The following is a 22,043-nucleotide window of genomic DNA, read 5'->3' as shown; positions in this document are numbered from 1 at the left end:
CCCTCTGGATCGCTCCTGGCCAATGAGAAGCTTCCTCCCACTGTGTATTGTTTACACAGGAAGGAGGAAGTGATGTCATTCTCCTCGGGGCGGTCTTTTTGACCGGACTACGAGGAGAAGACTAATAGTAAGTGTGCACCAACACTACACTGACATGTAGGTACACACAGGCACACAAACCCCCCCCCGATAGCCCCCCGATGCCCCCCCTCCCCCCCCCAGTCACAGTGTCACTGATTGCATTGATCATTTCTTTACTGATCAATGCATTCAGTGTCAGTTGTGACAGTAAAAACTGTCAGGACAGTTAGTGTTAGGTCCAGGGTAGCCCCCTATCACCCCCCAATAAAGATTTAACCCCCTGATTGCCCCTAGAGTTAACCCTTTCACCCCCTTTTGCCAGTGTCACTAAGCGATCATTTTTCTGATCGCTGCATGTGTCGCTAGGTAGCTAGTTATTTTTTTAGGTTCACCGCCAGGTTTTTATAGCGCTAGGTACCCCGATATACTACCCAATAATGGTTTTAACCCCCTGATTGCCGCTAGTTAACCCTTTCACCCCCTTTTGCCAGTGTCACTAAGCGATCATTTTTCTGATCGCTGCATGTGTCGCTAGGTAGCTAGTTATTTTTTTAGGTTCACAGCCAGGTTTTTATAGCGCTAGGTACCCCGATATACTACCCAATAATGGTTTTAACCCCCTGATTGCCGCTAGTTAACCCTTTCACCCCCTTTTGCCAGTGTCACTAAGCGATCATTTTTCTGATCGCCGCATCAGTGTCGCTAGTGTCGCTAGGTAGCTAGTTATTTTTTTAGGTTCACCGCCAGGTTTTTATAGCGCTAGGTACCCCGATATACTACCCAATAATGGTTTTAACCCCCTGATTGCTGCTAGTTAACCCTTTCAACCCCTTTCACCAGCGATCACGGTATAAGTGTCACTGGTGACGCTGGTTAGCCAGTTAGTTATTTAGGTTCCCCGTCAGGTTTTTATATAGCGCCAGGGACCCCCATATACTACCTAATAAAAATTTGAACCCCCTGATTGCCCCTAGTTAACCCTTTCACCACTGATCAGCGTATAAGTGTTACGGGTGACTCTGGTTAGTTTGTTTTTTATAGCATCAGGGCACCCACCATTTATTACCCAATAAAGGTTTAACCCCCTGATCACCCGGCGGGTGATATCAATTAGGTTTTAGGGTCAGGGTCTGCGTCGCCCCAGGCAGCGCTAGGTTAGTGCCAGTACCGCTAACACCCACACGCAAAGCATACACCTCCCGTAGTGCTATAGAATCTGAACAGATCAATATCTGATCTGATCAGATCTATACTAGCGTCCCCAGCAGTTTAGGGTTCCAAAAAAACGCATTGTTAGCGGGATCAGCCCAGATACCTGCTAGCACCTGCGTTTTGCCCCTCTGCCCAGCCCACCCAAGTGCAGTATCGATCGTTCACTGTCACTTACAAAACACTAAACACATAACTGCAGCGATCGCAGAGTCAGGCCTGATCCCTGCCATCGCTAACAGGTTTTTTGGTAGCATTTTATATTTAAATCCGGAAGGCAGTGCTTGGTTTTCGGGGTCCCGTACGTGGCTAGGCTCCCAAAAAGTCCCCCACATGTGGTATCCCCGTACTCGGGAGAAGCAGCAGAATTTATTTTGGGGTGTAATTTGACTTCTGCCCATAGCATGTGTGAGAAATATATCATTTAGTGACAACTTTGTGCAAAAAAAAAAAAAGTTTGTAATCTCCCCGCAACTTTTGGCAAAATATAAAATATTCCATGGACTCAACATGCCTCTCAGTAAATAGCTTGGGGTGTCTACTTTCCAAAATGGGGTCATTTGGGGGGGTTTTGTGCTATTTTGGCATTTTATGGCCTTCGAAACTGTGATAGGTAGTGAGGAGTTAAATCAAAAATTTGCACCCTTAGAAATCCTGAAGGTGGTGATTGGTTTTCGGGGTGCCGTGCGCGACTAGACTCCCAAAAAGTCCCACACATGTGGTATCCCCGTACTCAGGAGAAGCAGCAGAATGTATTTTGGGGTGTCATTTCACATATGCCCATAGCATGTGTGAGCAATATATAATTTAGTGACAACTTTGTGCAAAAAAAAAAAAGTTTGTAATATTCCCGCAACTTGTGGCAAAATATAAAATATTCCATGGACTCAACATGCCTCTCAGTAAATAGCTTGGGGTGTCTACTTTCCAAAATGGGGTCATTTTGGGGGGTTTTGTGCTATTTTGGCATTTTATGGCCTTCGAAACTGTCATAGGTAGTGAGGAGTTAAATCAAAAATTTGCACCGTTAGAAATCCTGAAGGTGGTGATTGGTTTTCGGGGTGCCATGCGCGACTAGACTCCCAAAAAGTCCCACACATGTGGTATCCCCATACTCGGGAGAAGTAGCGGAATATATTTTGGGGTGCAATTCCACATATAACTATGGCATGTGTGAGCAATATATCATTTAGTGACAACTTTTTGTAAAAAAATTTTTTTTTTTTTTTTGTCATTATTCAATCCCTTAGGACAAAAAAAATAAATATTCAATGGGCTCAACATACCCATCAGCAATTTCCTTGGGGTGTCTACTTTCCAAAATGGGGTCATTTGGGGGGGATTTGTACTGCCCTGCCATTTTAGCACCTCAAGAAATGAGATCGGCAGTCATAAATTAAAAGCTGTGTAAATTCCAGAAAATGTACTCTAGTTTGTAGACGCTATAACTTTTGCGCAAACCAAAAAATATACGCTTATTGACATTTTTTTTTACTAAAGACATGTGGCTGAATAAATTTTGCCCTCAATGTATGACTAAAATTTAGTTTATTCGATTTTTCTTATAACAAAAAGAAGAAAATATCTTTTTTTTTCAAAATTTTCGCTCTTTTTCCATTTATATCGCAAAAAAAAAAAAAATCGCAGAGGCAATCAAATACCATCAAAAGAAAGCTCTATTTGTGGGAAGAAAAGGACGCAAATTTCGTTTGGGTGCAATATTGCATGACCGCGCAATTACCAGTTAAAGCAGCGCAGTGCGAAATTGGAAAAAGACCTCTGGTCCTTAAGGTGTTTATTGGTCCGGGGCTGAAGTGGTTAATGGTATCAACACAGTGTGTACCCTAGGCTGATTTATATCAGATATAACTAACCAGTTTATTTTAATCTATGAGATTTTCATGCAATGTTCAGTAAGTTGACATTTTACATATAATCTGCTTACATGGTATGTCATATTTAAAGTCCCATGGGCAATTGATTTGGCTTGTATATGTATTTAATAGGAATAGAGGCATAGCATTTCATAGATCAGATCACAATTTTGTTTAATTGCTATAAACTAAATAACACTTTGAATTCTGGATTGAGACATTAAGACAAGTATGTACTATAGAGGGATATGCTTTGTTCAAAATTAATGTCAGAGATTTACAACCACTTTAAGTATCAAACCATCCCTGCAAATCAATGCAAACTGATTTTGGCTCAAAGGAAATGGAATACATTTACAGTATACTTAAAGTGGTATCAAAGGGGTTGTAAACCCCCGTTTAAAAAAAAATAACAAACCTGTCATACTTGCCTCCACTGTGCAGTTCAATTTGCACAGAGTGGCCTTGGTCCTCCTCTTCTGGAGTCCCCTGGCTCCTCCCCGCATCGAGTGCCCCCATTGGAGAAGGCTCTCCTAAGGTGGACACCTGTGCGGGTGTGCTCCCGAGTCCTACTTCTGTGTCCATTCACACAGAATGCAGGACTTGGCCCCGTCCCCCAGCACCCGCGTCATTGGATTTGGTTGACAGCAGCGGGAGCCAATGACAACCGAGAGAGAGGTAGAGCGCATCTCTGGTGTGGGAGCGAATGGGCACAGGTGAGTAAACTGGGGGGGGGGGGGGGGCTGGGGGACTGGTCAGAATGTCAGAAATGTTTTCACCTTAATGCATAGGATGCATTAAGGTGAAAAAAACACAAGGGTTTACAACCCCTTTAAACACAAGGGAAAATGTAATATAAACTATGGCTTACCAACCTATAAATATGGTGATTCTTTTTTTTCAAGCTTTTTTTTCTTTATCTGGTGATCTGGCCAATAACAGTGGCTCCACTCTAGGAAGAGGAGCAATGTCAATCTGGGGTGAGGGTAGTGTTAGATGTTGTAGCAAAGGGGTGTGACCTTCCTGGGCCACATTGGAAGAGGAGGTCTTGGGCCACACATAAAATACACCAACAATCAATAAGGTTAGCCGATGAGCAGAAAAAGTTGGGCAAATCATAAGTTAATGATCACTGATATAGATAATGTACCCGAGTGAAAAAAAATATTTTTTTGTTATATTTTTTTATTATAAAAGTAAAAGGGCAACATCAAAATAGTGCAATATCTTTTTATATTTACAGTTTTTGATAAACATGCTTGAAAATAGTTGCTTACAAATATAGGTGAAATCTGATGACATGAATAAGGTGTAATTATGAAGAGTGGGATCTTTTTCTTTGGGAAGATAAAACATATAAAGGTCCAGGAAAGAGACACTGTCAGATTTTTCTTTGGCCGCATGTGTTCGCTAAGTATAAACACATTTTTCCCCAACCCCCCCAAAAAAAATTAAATTTTTAAGTAAGATTTTGTGCTGGGCCGCATACAGCCGGTGGGCTGCAGATTGGACACTCCTACTGTAGCAGTACATGGATTTGGCTATCAAATTAAACTAACCTTTCAAGAAGTTAGAGCAATCGTTTTTACATTTTGAGAATTTGGGTTTTGAATAAATGAATACAAGGTGACCATTGTAAGCATTGCTATCAGCAGTAAGTGGGTTGTCCCAACCCCCTAACTGCCACTGGTACTCACATTTTTTTTGAGGGGGGTGGGGTAGTCGCAGACAACTGAAAAACTCTGGAAAAAAACATCAATTGCAGCCCCACTGTGCCCATCAAACGCAGCCACTGTGCCCATCAAACGCAGTCACTGTGCAATCAAATGTAGCCACTGTGCCCATCAATTGCAGCCACTGTGCCTATTAAACACAGCCACTGTGCAATCAAATGCAGCCTCTGTGCCCATCAAATGCAGCCACTGTGCCCATGAAACGTAGCCAATATGCCATCAAATGCTCCCGCTGTGCCCATCAAATGCTGCCACTGTACCCATGAAATGCTGCCACTGTACCCATGAAACGCTGCCACTGTACCCATGAAATGCTGCCACTGTACCCATGAAATGCTGCCACTGTACCCATGAAACGCTGCCACTGTACCCATCAAACGCTGCCACTGTGCCCATCAAATGCTGCCATTGTACCCATCAAACGCTGCCACTGTACCCATGAAATGCTGCCACTGTACCCATGAAACGCTGCCACTGTACCCATCAAACGCTGCCACTGTGCCCATCAAATGCTGCCACTGTGCCCCATCAAATATTTTTTTTCTGTTTTTAGGAAGTTTTAAAACATCGGACCTACTGGCCAGATCTCTGGGTGGAAATAAAGGAAAAAAATAAACGGATCTAACATCTAAAAATTGGTAAGCTCAGCTGCAATATATATTAAATTGCAATACATATTCAATTTTAGTTTATGGTTTTAATATTGCTTTATTAGCTTAGTGATTCAAGAAAAAATGGCCATAGATCCTAATGGAAATAAAAAAAAAACTCGTGCCTTTGTAAATTTCAGCACCTTGATAGACGATTAAAAGATTCTACATCTAAATGGATCACAAAGTAAATGTTAACATATTACAATAGTGCTATACATGTTTCTCAGCCACTTATTACAAAGCCATCAGGAGACAAGCACAAGGTGCAGTCCTAATGAGCCATACAACATAATACAACATAATACAACATATTATACTGTGTTATTCTTTACAGTTACTTAAAGCTCTACTTCAGTGAAAAATATATCCAAAATGTGATAGATAATATATATTTTGAATAGTACCATTAGTGCATTCTTGGATGACAAAATAAATCTACAATTTGTGTCTTCTCTACTTCTTTATTTTGCATTGGTCTGCTATGTCAAGAATTTTCATGCAGGTAGCTTCTCTTCTCTAAATTGTTGATTGTCAGTGATAGAGTCAAATGAAAGCCCTGTGTAAGAAGCAGACAGCCCATTGCCTAGCGCAGCACTTTCTGGTTTTAATGGGGCAACTATCAGGGATGGACCCGAAGACTAGACAAAAAAAGGCAGCTACTTTGGGCGCTTCAGCAGGAGGGGGCAAATATAGGGCAAGACCTGCAACCTCTTCCACTGAAATAATTCACAGTTCATAGGGGAGGGTTCGCAATTTGGCCTTTTCAGCTTGGGTGCTAAAGGGCCTTGTCCCAGGCAGCAATTATTGTCTATTTCCATTAGTAGGAGTTGGGAATAAACAGTCTGGGTTTCCTTTGATCCAACAAATCAACTTCTCACTTTACCATTGAGAAGCAGAGACTATTTTTTTGGTGAGATCTTTCATGTGAGGCTGAAAAGGTTCAACATTTGGCAAAAATTTCTGTCATGTTTGAGAAAGTACAGAAAAGAAGATGTCTATGACTTTTTATTAGAATGCGTCATACATGATGAAGACAAAGACAAAAACCTGGTGCGCAAGGCACAGTAAACCCCTACTGGATCTATTATAGGCAGACCAAGTATGTAAGTAAAAAAGTATATTTTATTCGAATACATATAAACATAGATAAAGATAAGAGCTATTGTGACATCATATAAAAACAAAATACATGGTACCCAAATATTGCAACTGTATATGAACCAACTGCCCTTGGGAACATGATGAAGTGTCAGCATGGATTATCTATATTGGAAGTGTGGTTTATGAGACCTGATATTTTCATACATCTCATCTAGGGATGGACTTGATGTTCAGGTGGCCTTCTGTTACATCACTACAGTGCCAAAGATGAAGGGGAAAGGTGTCCTGAAGTCAGTTGTGTAAGCATCCACTGTTCTGTTGCCGTGACTTACATGTTTCGAGCGCATGCGCTTTGTCAAAGTCACCTCCAGGTGTTCTGCGTTTTTTTGTTCCGATTATTGTTCCTGTACAGCAGATCGTCAGGGTTTTTTTACTTGGCCCCTAGACTCGCAGTGCTTCAGGTGTTCTGTGTTTTTTTTTGTTCCAATTTCTGGATTGTTCCTGTACAGCAGTTCGTCAGAGTTTTTTTACTGGCCCCTAGACTCGCAGCACTCCAGGTGTTCTGTGTAAGGTTCATCTCACCCTGACTTATGGTCCAGCAGGCATGGGCAGGAATGTAACCTTTCCTTCACAGCGCACTGGGTTACTCTGCTGGCAGCTGGGATGCAGGACAGGGTTCAGTGTTGTTAGAGTTTGTTCTGCCACCATGCCTCCAAAATGCTAGTGATTCTGTCACAGCTCTCTCCTCCACCCCCTCATCTTCTTCTTCCTCTATGGCCTCTTCTGCAGATTTGTCCTCTGAGCCAACAGTGCTCCGTAAGCATTCAAGGGGCTACACAAGCAGCCAGGCTAAAAGATGCCATGTGGTGCTTGAGTTGGTCTGCCTAGGGGACAGGAGCCACATTGGGGCAGAGATTTTGTCAGCTCGCAGGGGCAAACTCAGAGGTGGTTGACGCAACACCGGCTTCAGCCAGGGATGGTTGTATGTGACAATGGCATCAACCTTCTCTCTGACCCTCCGTCAGGGACACTTGACCCACGTTCCATGTTTGGCACACGTCCAGAATTTGGTGGTGCAACGGTTCTTGACCAGGTATCCAGGCTTACAAGATCTCCTGAGGCAGGCCAGAAAGGTCTGTGGTCATTTCCGCCAGTCATACAATGCTGGTACTCGGCTGGCTGACATTCAAAGGGAGTGCAACTTGCCCACTAACCGCCTCATTTGTGACATGCCCACCAGTTGGAACTCAACATTGGCAATGCTGCAGCAGCTGCACACACAGCAGAGGGTCATCAATGAGTACCTGTGTGAGTATGGCACCAGGCACCATGACAGGGTTCAGGGGAGCTTGGCTTCTTTTCGCCACACCAGTGGCTACTGATCAAGGATGCATGCACTTGGAGACCTTTCCAACAGAGCATCCACTGGGTTACTGGTTCTTTAGGATGGACCACTGGCCAGAACTGGCTCAATATGCAATTTAGCTACTGGCCTGTCCTGCATCCAGCCTGTTTTCTGAACGCACATTCGATGCTGCTGGAGGGTTTGTAATGGATCAAAGAGTGTGCCTGTCCACAGACTCCATTGATAGGCTCACATTCATAAAAATTAATCAGTCTTGGATCAGCAGCTATCAAGCACCTGATGCTGATGTAACTGATTTAATTTGCTATAGATCTGGGATCCCTTGATGACTGTCTATCCTGACTATCCTATTCCTCCTCAATCTTGATGATGCTAGCTTCCAAGAATATTTTTGGTTTAGGGCACCACCACCACCCAAGGCCCAAATTTTTCTGCCCCGATTAACAGGGACATGTAATTACAATTTGTTAAATAATATTTAAGCAGGGCCCATTCCTGTGCCATTCCTGTGCCCAACAAGAGTATCTGTGAGGGGTAACAGTGTTGTGGCACCACCAAAACCAAAGGCCAAATTTTTCTGCCCCAGTTTAACAAGGTCATGTAATTAAAATGTTTTAAATAATAGTTAAGCAGGGCCCGTTCCTGCACCCAATGAGAGTAACTGTAAGGGGTTACAGTGTTGTGGCACCACCACCACCACCCAACAGGGGCATGTAATTACAATTTTTGTGATTACCAGGACCCAAAGGAACTGGTAATGGACTGGGGGATGGGGGGAACCCACAGCGTTTTTTTCAATGATTTTTATCTATATTGTCGGGATCAGACAATACATTACAGGCACAAGCAGTTTTAAATTACATTTTATTCCTTTAGAAATTTCATTTTTACTGTGGTACTTTTCATAAATATGGGAAAGATGCGCTACTTTACAGACAGATTAAGGAGACCCCCAGGCACGATCTATAAATGAATATTTAATTTTTATTGTTTCACTTTAAGCATTATTAGCCGGTTGCCAACTGGCCATCGCATTTATAATCTGGCAGAATGGCTCCCCTGGGCAAGCCGTCGTAACTGTACGTCGGCCCTTTGAGATGCTGTAGGAGGCCCGCAGTGTGTGCCCAGAGCCGATGCGGGTGCCCAGCGGGTGTGATGACCGCCGGGCACCCACAATTGCTCATGACAGAGCGAGAACTGGGATCTGTGTGTGTATACACACAAATCCCGGTTCTCCCAGGGGAGAGGAGACAGATCGTGTGTTCATACTAATTATGAACAATGATCTCTCTCCTCCCCTAGTCTGTCCCATCCCCCCTACAGTTAGAACAAATCTAGGGAACATAGTTAACCCCTTTATCTCCCATAGTGTTAACCCCTTCCCTTCCAGTGACATTTATACAGTAATCAGTGCATTTTTATAGCTTCAATGGTCCCAAAAATGTGTCAAAAGTGTCCGATCTGTCTGCCGCAATATTGCAGTCCCAATAAAAATTGCAGGTCACCGCGATTACTAGTAAAAAAAAAACAATTACAATAAAAATGCCATAAATCTATCCCCTATTTTTTGGACGCTAAAACTTTTTCGCAAACCAATCACCATAAGCTTATTGCAATTTTTTTACCAAAAATATATAGAAGAATACATATACACCTAAACTGAGGAAAAAATGTGTTTGTTTTTTTTAAATTTGGGATATTTATTATAGAAAAAGTATAGTGTTTTTTTTTTTAATTGCCGCTCTTCTTTTGTTTGATCTGTGGGCGGGTGGCTAATCGGAATCTGGAAGCCCGCTTTACCCCTACCATTTAACCAAAAAAGTGTCAAATAGTAAAAATGACAGGAGACAGTTTGGGACAAGTCCTTTATTAAAAAATAGAAATGTCCCGCAATGTAAATCCATCTTCGATGACAGCGCCCAATGGACCAAAAAAAGAAATAAAAAATGCAACAACTCCACTTCCATGGGAGGCTCCCACTGACTGACGCTTCTTCCCGATGATAGCTGTTATATAACTGAGGGCCGGGGCCACCCGCTGACAGGATTGGGTGACCCTGCTTTCCTCTAACGTCACGTGGTGTCAGAGGGAGAGGATCACCCATTTAGATAACCATGTGGCCCTGCCTTTTCCTGCAGCCTGCCAGGTTGCGTGCTCGGATAAGGGTCTGGTATGGATTTTGGGGGGCCCTACGCCTTTTTTGTACACTTTGGCGCAGGGTTCCTCTTAAAATCCATACCAGACCTATGGATTTTGGGAGGACCCCTATATCATTTATAAAAAAGGATTTGGTGCAGGGTTCCCCTTAATATCCATACCAGACCTGAAGGAAAAGACCTGAAAAGATATAAGGCTCGCCGGCCGGTCTCGATTTTCATCGCCCAATACTTCCGGGACTAACACATGAAGCGGTGACGTCAGTGCGTCGCTCCTCCATGGGGTGTGTGACGATGTCCTGTTAGTGACGAAACGCGTAGGGAGGAGAAGCGACGCACTGACGTCACCGCTTCATGTGTTAGTCCCGGAAGTATTGGGCGTTGAAAATCGAGACCGGCCGGCTCGAGTTCTTTGCATGCGATTTGTCCACTGATGTTATGTAAGTGCGCAATTGGCGTTTTTTATCTATTTTATTAAAGTGTTTGGTTTTACACTATTGCGAGCCTTATATCTTTTCTATGGTCGCTGATGAGAGGGATTGGTTGGAGCTGTGAGAGATCCTTTTATCACCTTACTTATCTGAATATCCCGGGCTGGGGAGAGCCAGTCATCTGCGTTTTATGGTTCTCTGTAACAAAGAACCATATACTTCTGGTAAGCGGCAGTGTTAACCGTGGTGGAGGTGCTTATAACTTGCACTATTGTGGATGGTCTGTCATCGTTTCATCACAGTGGAGCCACTATCACTATTCCTCAAACTGAGAACTTTTTTATATGGACTTTTCATTGTTATGACTATCAAAGTGCTTCTTATACACTGTTTATTAATTGTATGTTTTTTGCCACATGACCGTACCACGTCAGTTAGTGGACCGGTCAGATATTAATTATTAATCCTTGATTAAGCACATTGATGTTTTCACCTATTTTTACACTTATTTTTGCATAGATTGGTGTCAATATTCACTTATTTACCTTTGAGACGCAATATTAGGCAATTTAATAATTTTTATTTTTGCGCAACCCACGCCCCTTTTTTTCTGTCTTGTATCGAATGTAGTATAACATTTGGGTTTTCTGCATATATTTTTTTATTTTTTTGTGGTTAGGCAAGCACGGTTTTCCTTTTTTGCACGTATATGTACATTGGCCAGGTGGGAAGCGGTTAAGCATTATTAAAATCACTGATCACGAAAAAACAGCTAGACCTAGTGCTAGACCTTCTCTGTAACTCTAAACAGGTAACCTGTTAAAGAATGTAAAACATCATCTATAGCGTGTAAGTATTGTAGTTTGACACCATTCCACGAGTGTGCACAATTTTAAAGTGTGACAGTTTAGATATCGATTTACTACTCTGCATAACATCATCTTTCATATGTTACCAAGAAATTGGGCTATATATTGCATTTTTGTGTTTGAATTAGTTAAAGTGTATTTTTTCCAAACAAATTGCATTTGAAAAATCGTTGCACAAATACCGTGTGATATTAAAAAATTGCAACGATCACTATTTTATACCCTAGGGTTTCTACAAAAAAAATTATATAAATATTAGGGCTGCGGAAATTAACGATTAATTACTCGATTAATCGTTATTTTTTTTGATCGATCAAAATTCTTTTGATTTGTACTCACCTCTCCGCCAGCTTCCGGGTCTTCCGTTCTGACGGAGATCCGGTGACGTCACGGACATCGACATTACTGGACTCCTCCCCCTTCCCCAAGTGCCTCCATCTGCTAACGAAGGGAAGGGGGAGGAGTCCGGTGACGTCAATGTCCGTGACGTCACTGGACAGCCTGGACAGTGATGGTAAATATGGATGTGGTTAACTGGGATCATTCAATGAGCTAAGTGTAGGCAAATTTGATAACCTCTGTTTTTAACATTGTTGTCCTTAGAGGCTGATAAACTGATATTTTTGCTGTGTGGCTCAGCACTGGTGGAATAACTTGTGGATCTGGCTGTTTATCATTTCTCTGGACTGCTATTTCATCTCTCTAATTGCCTTTATTATTATTTGTTCTGTTGTTATTATTTATTTTATTAATTGTTTTTGCGCTGCACTTATATCCATATTTACCATTGCTATTTGAATTGAATTCTGTGAAAATTCTTTAGTGTCCAGCTTGCATAAGGGGGGGTGTATTTTAGTTTCATAAAAAAAAAAAATTACTTACGTCAGTGCTACAGTTTGAATTTATTTGCGTGAACTGTGAAGTTAAGTCACGGATTGTGGAAATTAACTAGTGTTGGGAGATTGTATATAGTGTATAAATTTACCACTGACTAATGTGTAGTTGCAATGTAAGGAGCTAAAAGTAGTTGGATCTGTATGTGCGTTATAATTAATCGAAATTTGTTGATCAATCGATTTAAAAAGAAACGATTAATCGAACACGAAAATTTCAATCAGTAACAGCCCTAATATATATATATATACACATATAAATACACACACACTCACCATATAATATGTTTGGGGGGTTATAAGTAATTTTCCAGCAAAGAAATAGTGATTTAAACTTGTGAACAAAAAGTTCCAGAAAAGGCTTGGTTTTCAAGTGGTTAAGTGAAATCTAGTTCTGCTAACTAGCAATGTTTACTGCCAGTGTATATCCTGTATGCAGGATGTAGTGGTACAGTGTTTACACGCCCTTCTCTAAGCCTCCACCATCCTTATCAGAAGAGCCATGTGGAATGTGCAGGACACACTGTCACCTCTGGAAGCATCTGCCTCATATACTGTCACTGTGTAAAGGAGGAGCAGCACATTACACCCCTGGAGCCCTCCTTCCATGCATGCTGGAGAAGTCTGATCAGTCTGGGCTGCTGGAGCAGACACTGTACTAGGGAACTTCTCTAAACTCTCAGTGATCATGGGGCACAAGGTCAAGAAGGGGATTTCCAACTTTTTATTTGAGTATGACACCCCTAGGATGGTCCTGGTCCGGGACAAGAAAGTCGGGCTGACATTCAGACTCATTCAGCTTGGAGTCCTAGGCTACATTATCGGGTAAGCACTTCTCTACTCAGGACACGTATAACAGTCCTGATTCTATTGCCTGCACATGTTTTGTAAGCTTAGTAATATTGTTAGTGGTTTGTAACAACTTCCTATCAATATTTTGTGTCATATCTTAGTTTTATTTATTTGTAGTGAAAACAAAATATCAGAAAGTTTAAATTGTATCCAAATGGTCCTGTGTGTGTTATAAAGTACATACTTCTGAGAAATGTTCTTTCTCAACCTTCCTTTTTTTCCTTTTCTTTTGACTCACCTCTCCTTTCTCAACCTTTCTAACACACAGGAACCGCACGAAATAACTTTCAGGTCTAGGGGAACCCTGTTAATAATGACTATGTCTAAGCTCATTGTACATCAGTGTGAAGGTCCTTGGGAAGAATGCTTCTTAGGGTCTTTTCACACAGATGTGATCCATGAATAGATCACCTGAAGATCCAGAACAGGATGGATGTCACTTTTGTGATAGCCATGCCAATTCAGTATTTTTGTCCACATTTTGAAAGTGGAGGTTTACAGAATTGTGTTGGACCTATGTCCATTTACATCGGGTCACCGAACAACTCGTCATATTTAGGTCCAGAAGAAAAGAAAAGTACATAATCCAGTTTTTCCATACCTGGACCAACTCAGAGTATATCCATCATTTACAGCCACCTACCCCTAGACTAGCATGGAGCTTCCATTCAGGTCTACCTGAAAAACTGATAAGCAGACCTGATTGACAAGCCCATGTGACAGGACACATTACATTTTTGGTCATTTGGAAGAATACGCCCTTAAGCGCTTTCCTCGGGAAGAATGCTCCTTAGGGTCTTTTCACACAGATGTGATCCATGAATAGATCACCTGCAGATCCAGAACAGGATGGATGTCACTTTTGTGATGGCCATGCCAATTCAGTATTTTTGTATACAGAAGTGGAGGTTTACAGAATTGTGTTGGATCTATGTCTATTTACAACACGATCAGAAAATCAGATGAAAAATACAAATTGATCGTAGGATAATCTGATCATTTGTACACAACTTTTGAGAGAAAATCACGACAGTTCATCCGAAATGATCTGAAGGAAAAAATCAGGTCTACCTGAAAAACTGATAAGCAAACCTGATTGAAAAGTCCATGTGAAAGGACCTCTTACATTTTTGTTAATTTGGAAAAATGCCCTCTTAAAGCGGAGGTCCACCCTAAAATGGACCTTCCACTCATCGGAACCCTCCCCCCCTCCGGCGCTACAATTGGCACCTTTCAGGGGGGAGGGGGGTGCAGATACCTGTACAGTACAGGTATCTGCACCCACTTCCGGGATAGCTCTCTGCGGAAAGGGGCGTAGATTACGCCCCTTTCCGCAAGTGCCCGCCCCTTTCCGCAAGTGCCCCGCTGCCTGCTGGGAAACACACAGATCCCAGAGGCAGCGGGGACCGTCCTTATTGCTCAGCGCAACTCACGCATGCGCAGTAGGGAACCGGGAAATGAAGCCGAAAGGCTCCATTTCCTGATTCCTATACCCAAGATGGCGGCGGCAGGACCCGAGAGACGATCTAGAGATCGGCTTCGGGTGCCGACATCGCGGGCGCGCTGGACAGGTAAGTGTCACTATTTTAAAAGTCAGCAGTTGCAGTATTTGTAGCTGCTGGCTTTTTAAAAAAAAAAAAAAACGCGGAGTCCCGGCGGACACCCGCTTTAAGCCTAGTACACATGATCATAAAGTTGGACCTCTGGAGGAACACTGAGAGAAAGGTCATCCTAGTGAGTCCATCGGTGCAAATTTACAAGGTGGATGGGCCCAAATGCTGCAATATTGCATTCAGGCTAGTGTAAAACAATGCAAAGTTTGCCAAAAACAAACGTGTGCATTTTGTCGTTAAAGAGGAACTGCGGCCTGCTCACATAATTTATAATTATTATTATCCACTTCAGCTCCGGACCATTTTGTCGGTCAAAGACCAGACCACTTTTTGCGATTTGGCACTGCGTCGCTTTAACTGACAATTGCGCGGTCATGCGACGTGGCTCCCAAACAAAATTTACCTCCTTTTTTTCCCACAAATAGAGCTTTCTTTTGGTGTTATTTGATCACCCCTGCGGTTTTTATTTTTTGCGCTATAAACAAAAATAGAGTGACAATTTTGAAAAAAAAACGCATTATTTTTTTACTTTTTGTTATAATAAATATCCCCCAAAAATACATAAAAAAAATAATTTTCCCTCGGTTTAGGCCAATACGTATTCTACATATTTTTGGTAAAAAAAATTGCAATAAGTGATTATTGATTGGTTTGCGCAAAAGTTATAGCATTTACAAAATAGGGGATAGTTTTTTTGGCATTTTTATTAATAATTTTTTTTACTAGTAATGGCAGCGATCAGCGATTTTTATTGTGACTGCGACATTATGGCGGACACATCAGACATTTTTGACACATTTTTGGGACCATTGTCATTTATACAGCAATCACTGCTATATAAATGCAGTGATTCCTGTGTAAATGACACTGGCAGTTAAGGGGTTAACCAGTGGGTGGCAGTGAAGGGGTTACGTGTTCCTAGGGGTGTGTTACTAACTGTTGGGGGCTGGGCTTTCATTTAGTGAACACTGATCTCTGCTCCAATAACATGGAGCAGAGATCTGCATCACTAGTTGCTAGGCAGAACGGTGAGATGCTGTTTACAACAGCATCTCTCCGTTCAGCCGCCCCATGAGAAGATCGCGGGTATGGCCGCGGCGATCGAGTCCACGGGACCCGCAACCGGACTCACGGGGGTCCCGACCAGCAGGGTGGCATTAGAGATTGGATGTACCTGTACGCCAATATGCCTGCCCGTGCCATTCTGCTGACGTAGATCGGCGTGCACTGGTCGGGAACCGATTATACAGGATTTATATATTGCCGACAGTTTACGCAGCGCTTTACAACATTGGGGCAGACAGAACAATTACAATACAATTCAATACAGGGGGGAATCAGAGAGCCCTGCTCGTTAGAGATTACAATCTAGGAGGGAGGGTCAGGTTATACAAAAGGCTAATAGCTGTGGGGAGTGAGCTAATGGAGAAAATAGTGCAGTTGTTAGATGGAGGTAGGATATTCCAGAGGATGGGTGAGGCTCAGGAGAAGTCCTGTAGGTGAATATGGGAGGAGGTGATGAGGGAGCTAGAGAGCAGGAGGTTTTGGGAGGAACGAAGAGGGCGATTAGGTTGGTATTTTGAGACTAGACTACTGATGTAGCTGGGGGCAGAGTTGTGGATGGCTTTGTAACTTATTGTTAGTATTTTGAATTTAATTATTTGAGCGAGTAGCAGCCAATGGAGGGATTGGCAGAGAGGGGTAGCAGACGCTGAGCGGTTTGTAAGGTGGATGAGTCTGGCAGCAGCATTCATGATGGATTGAAGGTGGGATAGTCTATTTAAAGGTAAGCGAATGAGGAGGGAGTTGCAGTAGTCAAGGTGAGAGATGACCAGGGAGGTAATTAGGAACTTTGTGGTTTTGTTGGGTTGTAAAGGACGTATTTTGGAGATGTTGCGAAGGTTGAGGTGGCAAGCTTTGGAAACTGATTGGATGTGGGGCCGAAAGGAGAGTTCAGAGTCCAGGATAATACCTAGCACGCTGACATGTGGGGATGGGTGGATGGTTGTGCCATTGCTCTTGACAGATAAGTCAGGGGAAGAGGCACGTGGGGGAGGAAATATTAGCTCGGTTTCAGTCAAGTTGAGTTTGAGGAAGTAGTGTGACATCCGTACAGATATGTCTGTTAGTAAGTTAGTGATGCGTGAGGAGACTGATGGAGTGAGTTGAGGGGTGGCGAGATTTTATGTGTTGTCAGCGTAAAAAAATGATATTGAAACCCATGATCAGCTGACCCAGGGAAGAGGTGTAGATTGAAAATAAAAGAGGTCCAAGAACAGAACATCGGGGGACCCCGATAGAGAAGGGAAGAGGAGTGGAGGAAGTAGAATTGTAAGTGACACTGAAGGTGCGTTGGGATAGGTAGGATGAGAGCCACTGAAGAGCACAGTCACGGAGACCGAGGGAGAAAAGTTTTTTTTGAGGAGGGGGTGGTCAACCGTGTCAAAGGCAGCTGAAAGGTCCAGAAGTAGGAGTACAGAATAGTGTCCGTGGGTTTTTGCAGTTAGTAGGTCATTAGTGAGTTTTAAAAGAGCAGTTTCTGTGGAGTGTTGAGGACAAAATCCAGATTGAAGGGGATCAAGAAGGTTATTGTTAATGAGGTGGTCACTCAGTTGGTTGTAAACCAGGCGTTCAAGGAGTTTAGACAAATAGGGGAGCAAGGAGATAGGACGTAGGTTGTTAAGATTGGTAGGGTCCAAGGGTGGCTTTTTAAGTATGGGGATGACCAATGTATGTTTTAGAGCAGTGGGGAAGATGCCAGAGGTGAGGGAGAGATTGAAGATCTGGGTTAGAGAGTGGAGGATAGAGTCAGTGGGCGACCGCAGTATTTGAGAGGGAATAGGGTCCAGGGGACAGGAGGTTAAGTGGGTGTTAGAAAGGAGTTTAGCAAATTTGTCTGTGGTAGCAGATTTGAATAAGGGGAGTGTCAATTGTACCTGTTGACATGAGGTCTTAACTGGGGGAGATACCTGTAGAATGGAGATTTCATCACGGATTGTATGAATCTTGTTTTTGAAGTGATTAGCAATCTCCTGGGCAGTGAGTGAGTCAGTGAGTGGAGGCGGTGGAGGACAAAGTAGAGAGTTGAAGGTAGAGAAGAGTTAACAGGGACTGGATTAGAAGGTGTTAATAAAAGTTGTTGTAAAATAGGTCTGCTTGACAGTGTGGAGGAAAGAATAGTATTTTTGGAGGGCCGATGTGTATTGGTTGAAGTCTTTGAGAGACTTGTGCCACAGACGCTCAAGAGCACGACTACGTTTTTTGAGAATTCTAGTGTCATCCATTTGCCATGGTTATAGGGGTCGAGGCCTGATTTTGCGTGTAGTAAGAGGAGCGAGCTTGTCCAGGGTGAAGGACAGGGATTTATTGTAGATGGAAGTGGCTTGGTTGGGGCAGGACAGGGGAGAGATTTTGTCATAGAGGTGGTCAGTAGCAGAATAGAGGAGAGAAGAGTTGAAGTTGCAAAAGTTTCTATGTGTGATGGTTATGCAATTGGAAGGAAAGGTGGTGGAAGATGGGGGGAGAGAGAAACTAATAAGGTGGTGGTTGGAGAGAGGAAAAGGATTGTTGGAGAAGTTGCATGGAGTGCATAGGTAGGAGAATACAAGGTCAAGGGGGTTGCCATCAGAGTGAGTAGAAGCCTGTACCCATTGCTTCAGGTCAAATGAAGAGGTTAGACTAAGAAGTTTAGAAGTAGCAGGAGTGTTTGTGTTAGCAGGGATGTTGAAATCACCGAGAAGGATTGTGGGAATTTCTGAAGAGAGAAAGTAGGGTAGCCAGGCAGAAAACTCATCAAGGAAAGTCGATAATGGTCCAGGGGGCCGGTAGATCATGGCAATTCTTAGGGAAGTTGGAGAGAATAGATGTATACAATGAGCTTCAAATTATGAGAGGGAAAGAGAGGGAGGAGAGTAAATAACCTGGAAGGTGTTTGGGGGGGATAGGAGGAATCCCACTCCACCTCCCTTGCGTCCATTAGGCCTAGGGGAGTGAGTCCAGAGAAGGCCACCCTGGGAGAGGGAAGCAGGAGAAGGGGTGTCAGATTTGTGGAGCCAGGTTTTGGTGACAGCAAGTAGGTTAAAGGAATTGGTGACGAAGGTCATGAACAGCGGTGAGTTTGTTGCAGACAGAGCGGGAGTTTCAGAGGGCACAGGAGAGGGGGAGGCAAGAAGAGGAATGGAGACTAAATTGCGTAGATTGCGACTAGTGCCAGAGGGTGTGAGGTGAGGGTGATGGGTGTGTTGGGTACAGTTAAATAAGGGAGGCCCAGGGTTTGGGGAAATATCTCCAGTGTTTAGGAATAGCAGAAGAGTAAGGGTGGTAATATGAGAATACGATTTGTATGGGGGGACATGCTTTAGTATCCAGGGGGGGTTGTTAGAAAGTGGGCTTAAGCCCCATACACACTATCAGTTTTTCTTCACCCGTAAAGATTGTGGGGTGGAGAAGAGGGGTGAAGAAAACAAAGTTTGAGGAGAGATGCTGTAATTTTGAAAAGGAGGAGAGGTAAAGAGTGCATGTTTCAGAGAGGAAGGTGAGATAAGTTGGAAATTAGGTCACCTGCAGTCAGCTGTGGTTTGCTTTGTGCAAATCGCTGAAGTGAATGAGCAGAAGTGACACTTATTTAAAGAACCCCACTTATTTGGAAGAACCCCTGTATGTGCAGCCCCCTGTAAAGAAGGCCTTGTTTTTATACTTTGTTGGGTGTGGATTGAATCTGGCAATTAATCAATCAGGAGGTAATATTGGGCACACAGCTAGCAGAGCAAGACTTTCTCACCACAATCAAACTGCAACAGGACCAAAAGGCAAAAATTGTAAAGATAAAGGAACCCGTAATTTAGGTAAGACTTAATAGCTAAACAAACATTGAAATAGTGTGAGCATGGCTACAGATGGAGTTGAAACAGCGGTAATAAAAACATCTTTGTCATTCTGAAGCTTCCCTCCAACCACTTTGCATATTATTTTATACAGTATCTCACAAAAGCGAGTACACCCCTCACATTTTTGTAAATATTTTATTATATATGTTTTCATGTGGCAACACTGAAGAAATTACACTTTGCTACAATGTAAAGTAGTGAGTGTACAGCTTGTATAACTGTGTAAATTTGCTGTCCCTTCAAAATAACTCCACACACAGCCATTAATGTCTAAACCACTGGCAACAAAAGTGAGTACACCCCTAAGTGAAAATGTCCAAATTGGGCCCAATTAGCCATTTTCCCTCTTTGAGGTCATATGACTCGTTAGTGTTACAAGGTCTCAAGTGTGAATGGGGAGTAGGAGTGTTAAATTTGGTGTTATCGCTCTCATTCTCTCAAACTGGTCACTGGAAGTTCAACATGGCACCTCATGGCAAAGAACTCTCTGGATCTGAAAAAAAAAATGTTGCTCTACATAAAGATGGCCTAGGCCAGTGATGGCGAACCTTGGCACCCCAGATGTTTTGGAACTACATTTCCCATGATGCTCTTGCACCCTGCAGTGTAGGTGAGCATCATGGGAAATGTAGTTCCAAAACATCTGGAGTGCCAAGGTTAGCCATCACTGGCCTAGGCTATAAGAAGATTGCCAGGACCCTCAAACTGAGCTGCAGCACAGTGGCCAAAACCATACAGTGGTTTAACAAGACAGGTTCCACTCAGAACAGGCCTCGCTATGGCCGACCAAAGAAGTTGAGTGCACATGCTCAGCGTCATTTACAGGGGTTTTCTTTGGGAAATATAGACGTATATGAGTGCTGCCAGCATTGCTGAAGAGGTTGAAAGGGCGGGAGGTCAGCCTGTCAGTGCTCAGACTATACACCACACACTGCATCAAATTGGTCTGCATGGCTGTCGTCCCAGAAGGAAGCCTCTTCTAAAGATGATGCACAAGAAAGCCCACAGTTTGCTGAAGAAAAGCAGACTAAGAACATGGATTACTGGAACTATGTCCTGTGGTCTGATGAGACCAAGATAAACGTATTTGGCTCAGATGGTGTTAAGCATGTGTGGCGGCAACCAGATGAGGAGTACAAAGACAAGTTTGTCTTGCCTACAGTCAAGCATAGTGGTGGGAGTGTCATGGTCTGGGGCTCCATGAGTTCTGCCGACACTGGGGAGCTACAGTTCATTGAGGGAACCATGAATGCCAACATGTACTGTGACAACTGAAGCAGAGCATGATCCCCTCCCTTCGGAGACTGGGCCACAGGGCAGTATTCCAACATGATAACAACCCCAAACACACCTCCAAGATGACCACTGCCTTGCTAAAGATGCTGAGGGTAAAGGTGATGGACTGGCCAAGTGTGTCTCCAGACCTAAACCCTATAGAGCATCTGTGGGGCATCCTCAAATGAAAGGTGGAGGAGCGAAGGTCTCTAAAATCCACCAGCTCCGTGATGTCATCATGGAGGAGTGGAAGAGGACTCCAGTGGCAACCTGTGAAGCTCTGGTGAATTCCATGTCCAAGAGGGTTAAGGCAGTGCTGGAAAATAATGGTGGCCACACAAAATCTTGACACTTTGGGCCCAATTTGAACATTTTCACTTAGGGGTGTACTAACTTTTGTTTCCAGTGGTTTAGACATTAATGGCTGTGTGTTGAGTTATTTTGAGGGGGACAGCAAATGTACACTGTTATACAAGCTGTACACTCACTACTTTACATTGTAGCAAAGTATAATTTCTTCAGTGTTGTCACATGAAAAGGTATAAAATATTTACAAAAATGTGAGTGTGTACTCACACTTTTGTGAGATACTGTATATACTGTGATTCTGTACTTGCCAAATATGCTTCAGAAATCTCCCTCCACTGAGTCTTGCAGCAACCACTTTAATTGTCGGCAGCTAAAGCTGCTACCTGTTTACTTCCTGGATTTACACAGACACACAGAGGCACACCTCAAGCTCTGCTGCCCTGCAGCTTCCATTGGTCCTCTTATGACTCATCCCCCCTTCTTTCCTGGCAAACTCTCACAAGAGTGAGAGAGAGCTGTGCATGATGTCATAAGCCTAGGCTTTTTACCAGACAAGAAACAGGAAGTGGGCTGTATTTACTGGCAAAAAAATGTTTTACTATCCAAAGTTAAAACAAGGGCAGAAGATAGATTGAAATATGAAAAAATTACTGAAGGTCAGCTTTAAGCTTATTGCAGACTATCATGCCTGACAGTTTAAGAGGCCCTTGGCAAGAATGAAAAGTACCCTCTTATGGCAGGA

At 43.1% G+C, this 22,043-nt stretch overlaps 1 protein-coding gene across 2 annotated transcripts in view; it reads left to right on the top strand.

Annotated features, from left to right (window-relative positions):
• Positions 1–12,819: 12,819 nt before the first annotated feature.
• Positions 12,820–22,043, top strand: part of P2RX1 (purinergic receptor P2X 1) — a 126,594-nt gene continuing 117,370 nt past the window's right edge. Inside the window, exon 1 of one of the 2 annotated variants that reach the window (XM_077482349.1) lies at positions 12,820–13,191. In XM_077482349.1, the coding sequence (XP_077338475.1) occupies positions 13,055–13,191 (137 nt within the window). In that variant the 5' untranslated portion in view covers positions 12,820–13,054. The remainder of the gene's footprint in view (positions 13,192–22,043) is intronic. The other variant, XM_077482350.1, reaches the window with a different exon arrangement.

This window comes from Lithobates pipiens, unplaced genomic scaffold (genome assembly GCF_037356315.1).
Source record: "Lithobates pipiens isolate NorthernLeopardFrog02 unplaced genomic scaffold, aLitPip1_a1.2 Scaffold_16, whole genome shotgun sequence".
NCBI classification, from domain to species: Eukaryota; Metazoa; Chordata; class Amphibia; order Anura; family Ranidae; genus Lithobates; species Lithobates pipiens.
Note: the sequence above shows the minus strand (reverse complement) of the source record. Positions and strands in the feature narration are given on the sequence as shown.